The following is an 18,777-nucleotide window of genomic DNA, read 5'->3' as shown; positions in this document are numbered from 1 at the left end:
AGATACATGTGCTTAATGTTAAGCACATGCTTAAATTCTTTGCTGAATTGTGGCCTAAAGGTCCAATCCTGCAAATCCTTACTTTCACAATTACTCATTCATGCAAATAGATCTTCTGAGTCAATATGTCTACTCACTTTCATTAAAAGTTTGCCACTCTAGGTCTTAAGGGTGCCCTATTTTGATGTACAAATATATAGAACCTGAGCATATATTGATATCTTCCAAACCAACTGTCTGGTTATTAAAATTATTTGGGGAGAAAATTTGCAACTTTTTCCACATGGATAAACATATGTATATGTTACACAGTGGCTGGTCATAATGACTTGCACAAACTGTTTTGAGAATGTACCCAGAAGTACCATTGATATATATGGCAACTAGGTTTTAATAGCAGTTTCACTAGATTAAGATAGATGTGCCCCCAAAAGTGATATTGCCATTTGTGCAGCAGATTAATTTTAAAAAAGAAAAGATAAAGAAAAAGAAAGCTGTTTGTGATCTTGAGGGTAGAGAGCAAGCTATGTACAGTCGGATTTAAGTCGCATTCAAATTCCAGCTCCCTCGTTTTTGGGGCTAGGTCAGGTATGCGATGTGAATTTTCTAAGTGTTCTAATATTAGTGTACAGTTTAGATTCTAGATTAAGAGGAAATATTATTGCACTTATATATTGCTTTTGGAGAGGTTTCAACTTCTTTGTTCCTTATGTGTGCTACCCACAACAGTTACATAAAGAATTCCTTCTAATACAGTATAAAGACTATGTATATGAAAAAAGAACATAGCCTTCACTCTCACAAATGTTGCCACTATAAATGTTAAACTTAGCTGAAGTACCGTCAATAAAATATAGATTAAAATTGCCCAATTTTCATTGCACATGAAATACTAACAGCAGCAGGATTTTCTCACCATTAAAGATGGTATCAGGTATACTATGAGGAAATGGTTATGTAGAATACACTTTGCGGGTCAAGTTTTTAATTCATCAACATACTGAGTGTTTGGTTGAAGTTCTGTCTGGCAAAGACTCTCTTTTCTTTTTGTATATTCTTGCTGCTTGTGCTGAATAGAATGCAATATCTCTGAAGTTCTACTTCCTCCCACATGGAAGATAAACTAAGGCTTGTGTGTGGTGTAATGCTGATTTGATTACGATTAACATAAAAATTGACATATAAAACATATATCATGTGCAGTTTACCATAAACTAAGATACTATAATATCCACCATATCACAGTTTTGAACATTTATTTACTGAGTAACATTGAGTGGTATTAATGGCTACAGCCATGACCATGTGTTCTCTTCTAAGGTGCATAGATGCATAAGGATATGTTTGCATTGCATAAAAATAACCTAAAATCATATCAAACTGACTATCCATTCAAACTAGATATACACATATCATATTGTATTTGATTTTTTGTCTGTATATTTAAACATTGAATTAAAAGCTTTATTTTGTTAAGATGGGCAGAAGTTCCAGATGAAATGAATTACAGATTTCTTTCTCATTCTTAGTCTGAAAGCAAGTGGACCATGAGAGAGGCTTTTGTAGATAATTTTTCAGGGATAAATCTAGTCCAATTTGCACTCACAACGAGTCCTGTTTAAGACCCTGATTCTGGAAGGTACTTTGTGTGAGTAGTCTTATTGATGTCAATTAGATCACTCACATGCTTAATGTTTGGTTCATGCTTCAGTACTTTTGTGAATTGGGATTTGAGTCTTTAAGGTGTGTCCACACTTCACATTAAGCTTGGGCTCACACTCGCGTTTGAAACCAAGCCCCCTTCAGTCCACACAAATCAGTTTGACTCAGGTCCTAGGGAAGTAGGGGTTGGAGGGTGGATCAGAGGCCATGTCACGCTGTGACTTGGGTCCAAGCCCTGACATTTTGCAGTGTGGACGCAGCTCAAGCTGCAGACCTGAGATAGGTCTGCGTAATGCAATATGGACATTTGTACAACTCTGAGACCTGGGCCCAGCAAATGTAAAACCAGGTTTCAAATGTGGTATGGACGCTCAAGCACAGGCTTGGAAACGGCAAGACCACAAGCTCGGGTCCCACAGACCTGGGTTTACAAAGTCGTGTAAATATGCTCTACGGCAACCCTAGTTAATAGAAGTATTCACGTGAGTAAAATAAATATGCCTTGGCCCTGAGAGTATGTAGGGTAGTTTCCAAGCTCAGTATTGATACTTCAGTACTCAATTTAGTACTTTCATGGGTATATATAGTACCTTCCAAACTCATGTTAATGCTCTGTGAACTTTACAGGAAATGCAAAGCTAGGTGAGTGTGCCTACTCTCAACGCGCACCTGAAATTCAGTTCAGCTGGCAAAACTCAGTGAACCCAGCAGAGTTTTGCTTTGAGTTTGAAGTCTTCCAAGCAATAAAGCAACTTTTGAAACAAACTAAAAAGGAAGTTCACATGAATCTCTGTGATCGAAAGCAGTTGAGTTCCTCACAGGTTCCCATATGTATGGCTTCTGTCCAGGCTTTTCCTGAGGTGGGAACCAGCTGCCATTTTTAGGAAGCCAAAAACACTGTTTTAGCACAGCACAGCCTTAGAACTACAAACAGTATAAAGCAGCAAGTGTTTAAATCATTGGACTATATGGTTACAGGTGGGTCTGAGTCATTTTCTTAGCAGAATTAACTTTTTGCAAGGTATAAAATGTGCCCAAACTCACTAAGTTGTCTATTTTTACGTAAAAAACACTCTGTCATAAAAATAAATAAATAAAACACTAATATAGAGATTAGTGGGGGGGAGGGGTTCTGACAGAGTGCTTTTTTTGTGTGTATATGTGTATGTATACACACAAATGTATATATACACACATATAGATAGCTAGATATGGATATTACACATTATTCTTTGGCAAAGAGGAAAAAAAGTGGATACATCTTACCTCTCTGATTCTTACAGCCCAGACTTCACTCAGGCAAAGCCTCCACTGCCTTTAGAGTGTTTTGGCATGAGAGAGGACTGCAAGATCAGGCCCAGAATTTAAGTGGCATATAGTTCTATTAACCTGTGTGTAAAACTAAGGTAAAGTTCCTTAGTAGTATTCTTATTGATATAAAGGTAAAAAATGACTTGTAAAACATATAGCAGTAAAAGCTGAGCCAAAGCTATAGGGCTGCAAGGCACTAAAGGTTCTAAATGGGCTTAAATTGGCTTCTAATTTGGTGCAGTTGGAGTTGCTAGGTTTTATGGGTTTTAAGTAACATTTTTATTGTCATTTTCATGTAACAGTACAAGTGAATAGTATAGGCGAAGCGATAGCAAAATGTTAAATAAAATGTCTCATAAATAGAATATATAGTAGGAGGTAAAAGAATCCCTAATGATTTGAGATTCTTGCTCATCTGCAGATCCATGATGATTTAAATTGCATGGCTGCACAAAGTTTACTTAGTTCGTAATTGTTAGTACTGAAAAAACCTGACAATGCTATCCGGGTAATATTGTAGTAAATACGGTGTTGCTTTAATTGATTTGCAGTACGTTGTGTTTTAATGTAGCAGTTTTCTTTCCCCAAAGCAGGAACAAGAGACAAGTTATACTATTCTGAGAGCGAGAGGCACCAACGTTACCATCAGTGGCCTCAAACCTGATACCACCTACGTCTTCCAAATCCGAGCCCGGACAGCAGCTGGATACGGAACAAACAGCCGCAAGTTTGAGTTTGAAACCAGTCCAGATTGTATGTATTATTTCAAATGACTTTAAGTGTTTTCCTGCCCAATAATGGCTAGCTTCGTTCCCTCCCTAGTTTGGTTTAGCAAATGTGATTTGTAACTATTTATTATGTGTCTTTTTGGGCACTATTACTGTATAATTTTATAGTTTATCATTAAAATTGAAATATGCTGTGAGGAGTATACTGTAAATAGCACAGGTGATATTTTCTTCCATTCCCTGTCCTATCTTATTCCTGTTGCCAGAATTAATATGATCCTATGCTCGATGGCAGCTCCTGCTGAGAAAGGAAGTCTGATACGGTAACAGTAATGTCACAATATTCCAAGCTTGTTGCCTCACTCTGCGAACTGTAAAAAGTCTGTGCTCCAAGAGAATGAGGGTCTCATTTTTCCTCTATTCCCATAAATCAGTGCATAATTCTCCTCATCACCGCGGAGCATAGCTGCTTGCCTTAAGTAGCCATGAGGTGAATTTAGTATAATCAGGAGAGGAAGGATGGTGTTTCACTTAAATCCCAGGGCTGGATTTAGACAATCAAGGTTCTATTCCCATATCTGCCACTAAATTTCTGTGTGACCCTTAAGCAAGTCATTTAATGCTGTGACTCAGTTTTCTCTTTTATAAGGTGGAGACAATACTTATCCGCCTGACAGTTGCAATATGAGGCTGTGGTGTTTAGATGTTTAGAACTGGGAGCACTGGCTGTTGGGAGTCTGAAAGGACAGGAAACAGGAAGGGGGCGGGGTTGAGGAGGCTGAGTGAGAGTTACCGAGGGTGCAGTAGCAGCTTGGTAAAGAGGTTTCCACTTTAAAAATAAAGTCCTGTTGAAGTTTGTTTGTACCTTGCCTGGTTGTTACAACAGAGGCTTAATCATTAGCCTTTATGAAACACTTTGAGTATTTTAGATGGAGCTACCATAGAAGTACAACGTTGAGTGATTATTTTATTTGTTCCATTAGCACTGAAAGAGCTGGTCCTATCTGAAGTTAGAAAGAGCAATTTTAAAGACTTTGAGATGTTTTTAAAAGAAACACTGAAAGTTATGGTGTCCAGTGTACCTTTCCTGATGTTTCTCCTCTAAGGAAACTTTGGGCCCAGTTTTCAAATAGAGGGTCAGTAGCTTGTCCAAATATTACATTTCAATTCTAAGGGCTGGTCTACACTTAAAACGCTGCAGTGGTGCTACTATGCCGATGGCACAGTTTCTCCTGTTGGTGTAGTTAATCCACCTCCAGGAGGGAAAGTCTATGCTGCAAAATTAAGTTGATCTAAGTTAAGGCAACATACAGCCACTGCAGTAATTAAATTGCTTTTGCATGTCCACATTACGCTGCTTGTGCTGGCGGTGCACGTCCTCACCAGGAGCACTTGCACTGATTTAACTCTTAGTGGGGGCATTGTGGGATGGATTCTGAAAGGCACTGACACTGCATTGACCTAACCGCATCGACTTAAGCGCCGTGACTCTCATGCAGGTGGAATTAAGTCGGTGCAGTGGACAAGTTACATTGGTGGGAGCTACATTTTCGTGTGGACAATTGCAGTGTTAGGTCGATGTAAGGCAGCTTACATCGACCTCACTTGGTAGTGTAAATTAGGGCTGAGAGTCAGTAGCTATGTTGAAGGGAGAACCCCTCCCGTCGACATAGCGCTGTCTACACGGGGGGTTAGGTTGGTATCACTGGTTCACTCAGGGGGTGGATTTTTCACACCCCTGAACAACATAGTTATACCAATGTAAGTTTATAGTGTAGACCTGGCCTTAGGTCAGTATGTAGGCACACAAAATGTACGTTTAGATGCTGATTCAGCAAAGTACTAAGTATGTATCTTACATTAAAAACAAGTTATTCCATTGAAGTCAATGCTGAATCGAGACCTTAGATACTTAGGCCCCAGTCAAGCAAACATTTATGCACATGCATAACTTTGGTCACGTGAGTAATACCAGTTTACCTTTGCACACATGAATAGTCTGCAGTGAGTCACAATGAGACTCTTTGCATGAGCAAAATTACCTATTTGGGGAGTTAGAATGCTCTATTTCAGTGTAGCACTCTTCCATGTTTGAAAATTGAACTGTGAATACCCCTTCATTTTTGCTTGGAAAAACACTTTGATCTGCACAGCTAGAGATAAGTGTAGGGGAAAAGTAATAAATGGGCTTTATTTGAACGTGAAACTTTTTGCCAAGTGATTTTCTTTTCTTTTTTTAAAAAAACTGTTCCTTTTTTTTTTTTTTGACAGTAACTTTAGAAGAAAAGTTTAGCTTGGTTTTCCTTAGCCCCATTGTCAGTTTTTGTTTGTCATTTGTCATCTGTTATGTGGCCCTTTCAGGCAATATGGCCATTTTCCACTGATCATTTTCCAGGGTGTTTTGCCTTGCGAGTTTTGACTAGTCAGCTTACTAACGGGGTGGATTTTTTTCAGAAATGATGGATTTCAAATAGTTAACCCCCCCCCCCCCCCAAAAAAAGCTTATTAAAAAAAATCCAGCTGAAAGTTTTGCAAAATAAAATTTCAGTCTGTGAACGGAATGAAAATGTTTTCAGAATGGTCACCCTTCCTGCAGAGTGCAGAGTACCTATTCCAGGCCAATCAATGCATCATATACATGGGAGCAAAGTAGTGCACAGACCTTATACTGGTCCTGTGCACAGGGGCAAATTACACCCTCTGAGCATAAAACAAACATCCAGTGTAAGAAGTTCCAAGAGAAATTAAATTGTTTTTACAATAATGTAATAACATAATCCAATTTAATGAATTAACTCTTCTCTTGTGGGGTTTTATCCCGCACACTTTTACTCACGTAAGTATCCTGACTGAAGTCATTGGCACAGTTAATGTAAGGACTACTGAAATAAGTAAACATTTGCAGGTATGAGCCCTTTATTTGTAGTTGGGGCACTAGAGAAGTTAAGCATGTGCTCGAGCGCTCTGTTAAACTGGGGCCTCTATTCTCTCTGTGTTTTATAGTGACTTTCAAAAGACATTTGTTAGAGCTACCCATCCAAATTTTAGCTCTATCACTGCCTTTGTTCACCCTAGATATTAAAGCTGACATTTTCTCTACTAGGAGCTGCAGGTGCCCGCTATCTCTAAAAGTTAGATTGTTTATTTTGGTGCCTAAATATGGATGTAGGTGCCTACGCTTTGGCTTCCAGGTTTGAACATTTGGGCCAGAGACTTCCCCGCTACAGTATGCATGAAATTTTGGGGGGAAAATTTCAGCTCTCTAAATATAATCCTATCCAGCGTTCAGCCATGATTAATTTGCCATACCTGTGAATTTGGAGGTGTGTGTTGTGGGGGGAGGATTCCAAAGGCATAACACAAGATTATACCACAGATACTGTAGTGGTAAATTTTACTTATGGACTTGTAATAAGGATTGAGAGTTTGAGGTTTAAGAAGCATTCTGTTCAGAGACGACAATGTCCTAAAAATAAACACAGAAATTTAGCAAGAAGCCAAATGGTCTTGCACTTGACATGTTTGAATGTTTGAGGTATGTGAGCTGTTTTTTCACCCAGCTCTTATTCTGGGAAATAACTGAGCTCCTTGTTTTAAAATCACTTAGTTTCAAATGATTATTGTGGTGACTTTCAGCTTTTAGAATAACTGACAAACCAGGAGTACCTAGAAAAAGTCATTAATGGTAGCAATGATAAGGGGGAAAAGATCACTTCTGTTCATTTTAGGTTGTTTTTAACATGATTAAAATATATACACTTTGAAGATGCCACTGTAAGATAAATAGAAGGAAGCTGACCAATACCTTTGGAGAAAAGATGACAGGCCACAACTATAAATATATATCACCGTAATAGCTGTACATTTTATATGGGTAGATATGAAATCTTCCCAAAATTTGATCACAATTACTAGGCTACCAAGGCCACACAAGCCCTGTTGTATGTCTCTAATCTGTGGAACATGAGGTAGGTCATACCCATAATGCATAGTGACTTCTTTCCATGTGGAGACTGAGCCATCACTGAGGAGTTCTTCCCCATTGAACCTCATAGTGAGTTGAATTCCCTGAATTCATTTATAGATTCTTACCATCTTGGAGCTCCTTCTCTCCATTTCCCTCTGCTCAACAGCCCACAAACTTGTTGCCCCAATTCTGAAGAGGCATTTTTCCCATCCGGTTTCTTCCCAAATGTAAAATTAGGATAATAATCCCTTGCCTCACAAGGATATTATGGGGCTTAGCTCACTAAAGCCCTTTGAGATCCTCAGCTACAGTATCTTATAGAAGTGTAAATAATAATGATAGATATTGACTTGCTTGGATTTCTTCCCTAAAAATGTCATCCTTCCTCGGGAATGACAATAATAGATATTAGCAGTGGCAGCTTCCATAACAATAACAACAATAATTATTATCATCAAAAACCTTTGCTAACTGGCAAGGCAATGAGGGGAAACTTTCCCTGTCTCTCCATATGTTTGTATATAATGAAGAATTACTTAAGAATAGGGCAGGAAGATGTTTTCAAAGTTCAGAACAAAGCAGTGGTTACCTAATTTATTAGCTGCCCAGGGTTTGTGTGTTGTGATGTGTTTAATGCCATTTTGTTTTATTTTATTTGCATTATTTTTTAACTTTCCAGCATTCTCCATCTCCAGCGAAAATAGCCAGGTTGTAATGATTGCCATTTCAGCTGCAGTAGCAATTATTCTCCTCACAGTCGTGGTGTACGTCCTGATTGGGAGGTTAGTTCATCATCTGTCTTACACATTTACACCTATTTCCATTTTCCATCATCTGCCATGGGGACTTGATGAGCACAGTCAATCAAATGCTGTCAGGCATTAAAATAGTTGGACTTCATCTTCCCCTCGTGTGCAGCCTACCAGCTCAGAGCACTGTTGCATACTCTGTAATGAGCCTGCTAACAACAGCAGCACCAATCATATAGTAGTTGTTAAAAAATGCTACAGACACATTCTTAGGCAATTGTAGAACTAAATTGTAGGGGCCAAAAATCAACAAATCCTCTCATTAGTCAATTTCCTTGAATTCCCTGAGAACATAGCTTGCCTCTGTAGGGTACAGAGAATGTAAATATCATTAAGCTTTCAAACAGCCATTTAATTGTTTAGGGAAAACATTTTATTCTGTTTCCATATGCAATTAGCATATAAACTTGTATATGTGTCTTCATTTTTTTCTCTGTTGCTTGTAGATTCTGTGGCTATAACAAATCTAAACATGGTGCTGATGAGAAGAGGCTGCATTTTGGTAACGGACATTGTAAGTTACTGAAGATTTATAATTTCCTGTTTTACTAAGTGAATCCCAAAGACAACTGATGTTTTTCAGATTAAATAAAAAGGAAACTAATAAACTGAAATGCAATTGGGAGGAGAGATTTTTTTTTCTTTTGTGGAGAAGAGTTCTCCCCACTAATTAATCTTTGTTTCAACCTCTTTCCTCCAGGGTCAGATTAGTAATCAACAAAATAGTGTTGGCTGTTCTCAAATGATACATATGATTCGTAATACTACATCGATTAAGCTGTGCATTACTGAAATGCGAAGCATAGCTTCAACTGCCTTATTATTAACCACTGGTGAAATCTAAATAACATTTTTCCTAAGCAAAAAACAAAATCAGTGAATCCTATCTTGACAAAACAAAAACAGTTTGCTTGACAAAATTGGTCTGCTAATAAACTTCCATTTGAATTAGGTTCAATTTATTGAAAGAGATTTTGGAGCAGTTTCTGAAGACAGGAAAGCCTACTAAGTGTGCTGTCATTGACAAATTTCACTGTGCTTAAAGAACATGTTCTGTGTAATGTCTTAATGCATGGAAGCCAGCTGACAAGAGGGAAGCATTTAGTTGTGCTCTCTTAGGGCTTGATCCAAAGCCTATTGAAGAGAATGGGAGTCTTTCCACTTATCTCAATAGTCTTTAGATCAGGGCCTTATTTTACAATCACCAAATAGCGATTTATAAGGATACAAGATCTTGCCTGGTCTTAGGCCTGTTTTGGACACCCTTGTAACATCTTAAAGCTAATTGCTCAAGTGTTTAAGATTCTGGCAGAAAAGAACGTGTTTTTTTGAAGCCACTATTCATAAACAGTTTCAGTTTCTCATGCACTTAGTCCATTCTGAGAATAAGTGCATAGTCTGTTTTTAAACAGCTTCATCTACAAATGAAGGCCCCAGCACAGTACTATAAAGAATATGGTATCTTGTATTTATATTGTGTAGTAAATTGCCATTTAAGGTTATTTTAGTTTATGGCTGAATGGCTTTCCTCTTTATGTACCCTTTTACGCACAGCAGTGACATTACCATCTTCGCAAGACAGTGGTTTGGTGTAGTAGGTAGTAGTATCCCAAGTAAAAATTAAATTACCTTTTCCCACAATAGAGTTCCCTTGCACTACCTGGAAATCAGAACTGCTTCCTAATTACAGTCACAATGGGGCCTTTGATGCTTGGAAGTTCATATTATACTTTTTGTCTGGAGCCATCTCTTCTCCAATAATCGCACACACTCACGCTCTCTCTCTCTTTCTGTCTCTGCCTCCTGCCCCATTTCCTGGAACACACAGGCTGTGATATCAGATTGTTTAGTGCTGCATGTTGACAGCTAACAAACTAGGCTAAAACAATCTATATAGTTGTATGTGTCCCATAACATTAATGCTTCATCACTCAAATTTAATTAGGTTATAAAATAAAAGCCACCATTAACTAAAAGTGTCATGGACAAATAACAGGTCAGGGTTTGCTCTCCCTACCCCCCCACAATGGAATGTCACAATCACTATTCTTAAACTTGTCAGTGCACTTAAATTCCTGTGGATTATACTGCTTTAAATTTGGCTTTGTCTATCTATGTACTGTGTTCTGAGTAGTGTCATGCTGATCCTGAGGATATGGTGAGAATCCAATAGGTCACGTATTCTGAGTTTTGATAAATTTACTGAGAAATATCCTAAAAGGAGTAACTGATTATACACACATATTATAGCTGTCAGGATGTTTTTGTGTGTGCGCATGTGGCTGTTGAAACTTTATTTTTTTCTGCTATTTTACAGTCTTACTCAAAGAAACAAAAATTCTCTTGTATTAACTGCGAGAGGATAAAATAACTTCCATGGCTGTCATAAACTTTCTGCATTTTAAATACAGCAGCTGGTCTATTTCAGTCAGTTAATTCTGAATTACTTAAAAAAAAAAAAAAAAAAAGCTCCAGCCATGAACTATTCCCTGTAGCCTTATTACAAATCCTATAATAGTACCTCAAAGGGCAAGAAATGTATCACCTATTCAGATCCTCTCCCCTTGCCCTCTTTAGCTAGGCCCTTTCTACCTTTTGCTACCCTTAGGGCAGTTCATGCTGGTAAAATGGAAATGTAAATTATTATGTTTGCCCAGAATGAGCTGTAAAGTAGCACAGCTTAACACATGTGCATGTGTTTATTATCTGTTTTTCATGACAGAACCCAGTTACTATACGGGCTGCCCTTAATTATTGGTGTGAAGGGATTATTCTCCTTGCCTCACCATTGACTGATCTTGGGAACCTCTGGGGTCAGCATTAAAAATCAGCAGCCAAACCCCCCATCATGCAGAAGCTTTCAACTGTTATTTTTATTGGGGGTATGAGGGAGCCTGTAACATACATTCAACCTGGACGGAAAGGAGCATTTACAAGATTTTTTTACCAACAGCAATATACGGCCAATTACTTTTTGTTTTACTTGTGAATGATTCTTTAATCATCAAACCCTTTAGGGAAACACATTCAGCATTTAATAGTATATACACACACAGCCCTTCTGTTCAGAGTATGACTCTTAGTTTGCATTGTTTTAGAGGCAATTAGCGCGGGAACTCATTTTTGTAATTTCTCTGTCAGTTCCGAGGCCAATAAATCTTCTTAAAATTGATGTTTCATAAGCCTTGCAAGACGACATTTGTAATGCCTTAATGTTAAAATAATGCCACATTCTACCTGATGTTGGAAAGGTCTCTTTCCCTCCCCCACCCCTGTTTCCCTCTCCCTCTCCCCCTCTCTCTGCATAACCACTGCAATGCACTGTGCATTTTAAATGGAGCACAGGTCAATATTCAACACAATCTGTGGGGCCACACTTGGAAAGAATACTCCTGAGTGTGTAGGTTATTTTACTTGTTGTTAAAGAAACATCTTACTTAAATTGTACAACTGGCCCTGTATTCATTTATCAGACCCAAGCAGGAGCGGCCCATGACTAAGTGGCAGGGGAAGCAGAATAAGGCTATGGCTTTCCTCTAGTATAATTGCCAGAGGCGGGGGGAGAGAGGGAGAGAATCTGGAATGTGTTTCCCCTCCCTCCCGCCTGACTGCTGGAAGGAATAATGAGATCAACTTGTGACTTGCCCCTAAACGCCATACAGTCCCAAGCATTCATTTGATTCTACTGCTCGCCCTGGATGAACAGATAACCACAGACCAGAAAACTGCGGAAGGCAATGATATGATGATGTTGGTGTGAGCATTATTTGTCACTAAAGCTAAATAATCACAACAATCTGCCACTATCCTTATATAGTGCTAATTATTTCCACCGTGTTTAGCTTTTGTTCATGCATTGCATCTTTTAGCATGCATCCAGTTGGAAATCTGAGGATATTCAGAGCTAAAAGGTTTGAAGTTAGTGTTCTGTAGAATCTTTTTTTTAAAGAACTCTTCATGCTGCACTGCAGTATTATCATATGCATTTGAGGCCTTGCCTCTGGGTGCTACCCCCAAAAATGTAAGTGTAAAGAAGCATCTAAACAGAGAGAAAACTTGATGATATTGAGCTTTAATATTCAAAAAGCCACCAAGTTTATCAAGTACAGGTGAGTTTAAAAGCATCCTTTCAAACCTGATGGTATCTACATACAAATAAATGCATTAATGACATGAAAAGGTGTATTTGTTTCTGAGTTTCAAGTTCACGCCCATGTTATTAATACCTGAAATCTCAGAAACCTGCAAAAGAAGCTCATTTCACATGTTCAATCTAAGGAAGTAATGGGCCCTTTTATTGCTATAGTGATTTGCTGGGTTCATATCTTGCAGTTTATTCTCTCATTTGGTTTCCTAGGTATGAGTAATTAACACCAAGTAATGTTTTTTCTCTCTTTTTTTTTTAACAGTAAAATTTCCAGGTCTCAGAACTTATGTAGATCCGCATACATATGAGGACCCCAATCAGGCTGTCCATGAATTTGCCAAGGAACTAGACGCTACCAGTATATCGATTGACAAAGTTGTCGGAGCAGGTAACAGCTATAATTAATGTCAAATTAAAAGACATGAGGTGATTTCCTCAATATATTACTCTAAATCTTTATGGCCATTTACATTAATGGATTATACCTGGACACATTCTGACTGGTATCGGCAAAGTGTAACTGTAGCATTCTCTTTTCATAGCAAGAAGCAAACAGTTATTGAGATGAAGTTGAACAGGTTAACAAGCTGACTTTAGTGCATGCTAAAGGTTCTGGATTGCCAGTTCTGGACACACATATCTGAGATTTTTCTCCAGAGCAGGCACAGCACAGACAACAATGTGATCCCTTTCCCAAAACTGCACTCCACTCTCTTTTGGAGAAAGCACCATAAAGAATGAAAGGCTAGTTCAGAGTCTGTGCCCATTCAGTCCTGAGTCTCCTTTAGAATCTGTCAGCATGGGAAACAGTGTTAACTGTAAAGGTGTGTTTTGTTATATGGGCACGTGACTATTAGGACTGGACTGATACCTCAAACTTATTTCATACAGGTCACCAAACATCCATCAGACTGCTTTGACCCTTGGTCACTGGTTCGATTTTGGTCACTGGTTTGGATTTGAATTAGTGATTTAGCAGTGAAGGGTTCTCTTCCCCATAACCAATTGTCTGAGCCGTACAGATGCCCATTAATTCTGGTTTTAATAAAAACAAACAGTAAAAATGGGTGGATTTCAGAGCAAGAGTAAAAAATTACTGAATATCTCACTGAATTACATTATCCCTATTGCAATGTAGCATGTAACCCATTGTATGATGGATACTCACTGCTTCATGTACAATGACAGAACATGGTTTGTCAAATCAGAAATTTAGCATCTTAGCTTTCCCCCTAAATGAAATCATTTGTGTGAGAGTCAGAATCAATTTTTAATCCATTGAAAATTACCAAATATTTTCTGATGATTGATTTTATTGCTTCCTTCTGACTTTTTTCCCTAATATTTTACTGTTCTCATTCAAATTTTGAGGAGATTTGAGAAAGAACAGACTTCTGTTGTATGATGAAAGCTTTGGTAGGATTTTCCTTTTTAAAGAAAAAAGCCAAGCAAGTGCATTCAGTGCACCTCACCACTGCCCCTCCTAAAAGAAACGGTGTGCCTTATTATTATCATTATTATTTTATTATTATGATTATGATGATGATTATGATTATTATTTTGCTGCTGCGAGAGTGAGTGTGAAAAAGTCAGATTATTTTCCACAATGGTGACATTTGTGTTCGCTGGTAGTTTTAATTTTGTCCCACAAGAGTGCACTGTTCTCCATCATCTTTCAACAAAGGCAGTGTTGCAGTGTGCACACTACACACAGATGTGGTAGAGGTAACATGGGGTGGGGGACAGAAAGAGAAAGAGAGATTTAAAAAATCCAAATTCAGGAGCAAATTTTGTTTCTGTTCAGCTGCCCACAGTCATCCCAGACAACCTTAAGGTTCCTAGCGAATGCGTTAGGCTCCATGCACCGTAGAAATCTTAAAAGCAGAAGATATTCAATTGTATGCCATATATGTAGCTCATTATTATGACTTATTTTTATTATGGTGCATATGGGATTTAACAGTAAACTCAGTTTTTAAAAAAGATATCATATGAAATTGAGGGGGAACAGATTTGATTCAGAGAAGCCTGAAAATAAATGTATTGCAAAGGAAAAGAAAGAGAGACTGTAAAAAAAAGAAAAAAGAAATTCCTTTTCTCATTCCACCCCAGTAGAAATGGCAATAAGTTTGGCCCTGAAGAGCTGCAGATCCCTTGAGATCTACACTGATCTCAGAGGAGCTGACAGATGGATGAGTTCTGTGGGGGTCTTGTGCCACACTGCTACCTCTAGTATCCCTGGTCCCATACTAGCCTCATGGCAGCATGTCTCTGATAGAACCCCAATCCCATGAAATACCCTGGTGGGTCTTCTATTGAGCTTGCACTCCCTCCAGCCACATCCCTAGTCTCTTCTCTGTTCCCATATGTGGAGGGGAGCATTCTGGCTTTATTTTAAATGCTATTTGAGGCAATATCTTGGTGTTTCCCTGCCTGTCAGTCACCTTCTTTACAAATGCGGGTAAGAACAGAGGAGTGAAGTGATAAAGACATTGCATTCAGAAGCAGCTGAACTGACCAGGAATTTCTTCTAAACGTGAAATTAAAAAGTAGACAACAGAGTCTGAGAGGTAATCTTGACATTTTGGTGCAGTTCCTTAAATTGTTCCACAGGGCTTTAGCCATGGGACTTTAATGGGAGGAGTAGGGAAAGACACTCCTTAACCATGTTACTTTGAAAATATACTCCGGCATGACAAGGAAATATCTCTAGTGGAACTTCAAACAATATATAAGGGATATGAGTTAGAGGCTGAGCATCAGAAAATTCCAGTTAAGCCACCCTTGTTTCAAGTTTTTACCAGATTTGTTCCTTTATTTAAAACAGTTCAATTATTTTTTTAAGGCCCCAGTGCAGCCTGAAAAGGGGAGGTAAGCACATGGTAAGAACTTTGTGGAATGAGAATGGAGTTAAGCAAGTGCTTTGCTGAAACAGGGCCTAAGTGTTTGTGTTTCTTTTGAAGACTGCACAGACATTTAGTATAATGTCTTATTAAACAATGCACATCTAACATGTATGGATTATCAACTCCCTTTTCAGTACAGTTGGCAGCACATTAATAACAGTTTGCAACAAATGTCTCTGAGATTGGTGAGGTTCACAAAGTTTATGGAATTTTCAGCCTTGCTGCCTCCCCAGTCTGTGGTGGAACTGGGATGTCACTGGGCGATCCACACACAGCAGTGGAGTTTTGATTTAAAAGACACCAGAAGAAAGGCAGTAATCAATTTCACAGGCTCATCTACTATTCTTCCCCTGGGTCTAAATTCACAACAAAATGCTGATGCAGTGAACAGCCAGTTTAACAGAAACATTTGGTATTCCCTGAGTTGATTTAAATCATGAATTGCCCTTCAATAATATCTATTAGCATTCTACTGACAAAGAGACATACCAGACTGAAAGACAAAGTAATGTAGACTCTGTGCATGTGGCCTAAGTAGGGAATGATACTGAAGCATTTCAGGGAAAACCACTAGAATTCTTTCTTAAAACCTCTCTCACATTGTCTCCTTTCTCAGTAGTATGCACAGCCCCCTTGCCTTCTAAACTGAGATAGTGACCACTCTTATTTTCAGCGGGAATCCAGTCCATTTTTCTCAGGTGGGTACCACTAAGTGGATACAGAGCAATGGTGCATAGAAGAAAGGTGTGGTATAATTGTTTTAGTTGGCTTGTCAGTATGGGTGTTGGTTAGCTGGTCTCTCACAGTGCCCATCCTGTACTGTGTGCTTAGAGACCAAAGGCTGATCCAGTTAGAACACCCCAGGAGCCTTGTTACACTCTATTCAAGGATTAACTTGTTTTTCTTGGCAGCTCAGAAAGCATAACAGTGTTTACATGAAAGCCAACAAAATTGTTTTATGTAGGTAAACTCAATATTCACAGATGAAGCAGTCAACCAAGTGGGGTCTACCATCTGACTGGTATGTGATCTGATTTTCAATGGTGTTGAGTGCCTTGCAGGTCCTGTTGGCTTCAATGAGATTTGTGAGTGCTCAGCACTTCTGAAAATCAGGTCAATAGGATTTTCAAACGGGGTCTGAAATAAGAATATTGTACTTTTATAAATAATCTTAATTCATCTTACGTCCAAATTGCACAGTTGGTGCTAAATGGTACAGAGAGATGTAGGACATCAAGTATAACCTTTCCCTTCACAAAAAAATCAAACAAACATCAAATAAACAGCTCACTCGTGACTCTGGTCAGAGATGAAGGATGGAATGCCTGAATGCCCAGCTTCTGAAACCATAAATACAAGCCCTATTGGCAGTGACCAAACAGTAGTTGTAAGAGACTAGCTTGTTATAGCTTTGCAGATCATTAAAGCATAAAGAAAAGCAAATACAAAGCTGGGACATCACAAGATTTATTGCACTTTTTTTTATTCTTGTTGTTGTTTTAAAGCCATGCTTTGGTCTTCCTCTCACAGAGTGTTCTAACAGTATTGAGCTGAGGGTAATAGCTGAACTGAAGCGCTGTTTGCTCTTCATAAAGCATACTGACAGTTTTAGCTTGCAGAGCAAGGGGTGGGAGGTTAATCAGGAAGTTTTGTGGTTTGTGTAAGTTCTGGAACAGAATTTAGCACTCCACAGAACTCAGAAATGATTTAAAACAATATTTTCTCAACCTGTAGGTGGCTTTGCAATATGTAGGTAGAGATAACGTAGAGAATGTGGGTATAATCTAATGTATATTATTATTATAGTGTACACCATTGTATGTAGAGATACTTCCACACACCATTTCATTCCACCTTAATTTACTTTGATTTTTATGCTATTAATGGTATAACAAGTTCCTAGCTAGAGGACTGGATAGTATAGAGATTGGTGATGTGATACGAAGTCTTTTGCTTCTGGGTTGTTGGTTCAAATTCAATCCAGAGTAGTGCTGAGGAAAAATTGTTGCCCTATGATACATGTATGTTGGCGTATGTCATTTAAATTGGTGACCTCTGTTAATTTACAACGAGGCAGTCTTATGTGTAAAAAACAAACAAACAAACAAAAAAAACAAAGAAGTCTCATTTGGCACCATTGTTCACAATCTCAGAAGACAAGGCAAGGATTTAGTGGATGTGGAGAATGACGACCCTCCTCACCCTAGAGTTGATAGCTCCAAGATAGGGTGGAGGCACACTGATGGGTAGATGTGGAGGAAGTAGTATTGTCAATCCAGCAAGCATGCTTCTCTGAGCACTAAACCTATTAAAACCAATGCACAAGATAAAGGGTGGACTTCAGAATATTTTATTCCCACACTTCACAGTCATTTTAGTGTTCAGAAACATTGCTTACCAACTCCTTGATGTTAGAATGAATCACTGTGTTATATAGTGCTTTTGTCTTCCATAGGTTTAGATCATCCTAATTCACATTAGATTGTTACATTGTAACTAGTAAGAAGTTAATGTATGAACAATTGCTCTTAACATGCTATATCATTCACATAAATGAACAAAATTCCTGATTAGTCTGAAAATGAACTAGTACAGATTCAAATCCATAGCTTTTGTTCCTTTCGAAGCCAAACTTTTCTACACAAGAACATCTGACTATGATATTTAGGGGACAGCATTCCATTTAAATCTAAAGCATTTTCAGGAAGAGAGCTGACCAGGTGATTATCAATATAGAGTGGACAATAAAAAAAAAAAGCCCCATGCATCTGTGGCCTATGAGAGAAAAAAGTCTTTGTAATTCCGTTGTTGTCTGTTCAACAAAATGTTTTTTATGTCTTTTAACTAAACCACCCGGGGGAAGTCACATGCACTTACTACCACAATCATAAACTATAAGAGTGGTCACCTATATACCTAACGTGCAATTTATGCATATTTATCAATTTTCACTACATTTTGCATTATGTTCTTTATTTTGCATAGAAAAAAAATTAATATAGGAACTCTGATACTGTATGCACCGTTCATTATATTATGTGAAATATTCCTGTAAAATATTTGGATTCTAGATTACTGAGAGTCAAAATCCGCTGCCATAGCAGCTTTTCTTTATGTGGTTAAAAGTGTCCTGGTTCAATTGTTTTATGGTTTTTATATTCATTAAGTAGATGCAGAATTTTAGTAAAGCATGAGTGAGATTATAACCTAGCAATTTGTCCACACATTTTGTGTTTGTCAAAGTGGA

At 38.2% G+C, this 18,777-nt stretch overlaps 1 protein-coding gene across 4 annotated transcripts in view; it reads left to right on the top strand.

Annotated features, from left to right (window-relative positions):
• LOC141999275 (ephrin type-A receptor 3) overlaps window positions 1–18,777 on the top strand; it is a 303,677-nt gene that overhangs the window by 231,653 nt on the left and 53,247 nt on the right. For 3 of the 4 annotated variants that reach the window (XM_074972542.1, XM_074972515.1, XM_074972533.1), the window contains exons 7-10: window positions 3,564–3,726; window positions 8,348–8,450; window positions 8,924–8,991; window positions 12,887–13,012. In XM_074972542.1, coding sequence (XP_074828643.1) covers window positions 3,564–3,726; window positions 8,348–8,450; window positions 8,924–8,991; window positions 12,887–13,012 — 460 coding nt within the window. The remainder of the gene's footprint in view (window positions 1–3,563; window positions 3,727–8,347; window positions 8,451–8,923; window positions 8,992–12,886; window positions 13,013–18,777) is intronic. The other variant, XM_074972523.1, reaches the window with a different exon arrangement.

This window comes from Natator depressus, chromosome 1 (assembly GCF_965152275.1).
Source record: "Natator depressus isolate rNatDep1 chromosome 1, rNatDep2.hap1, whole genome shotgun sequence".
Lineage (NCBI taxonomy): Eukaryota > Metazoa > Chordata > Testudines > Cheloniidae > Natator > Natator depressus.
This window is presented reverse-complemented; position numbering and strand designations above follow the sequence as displayed.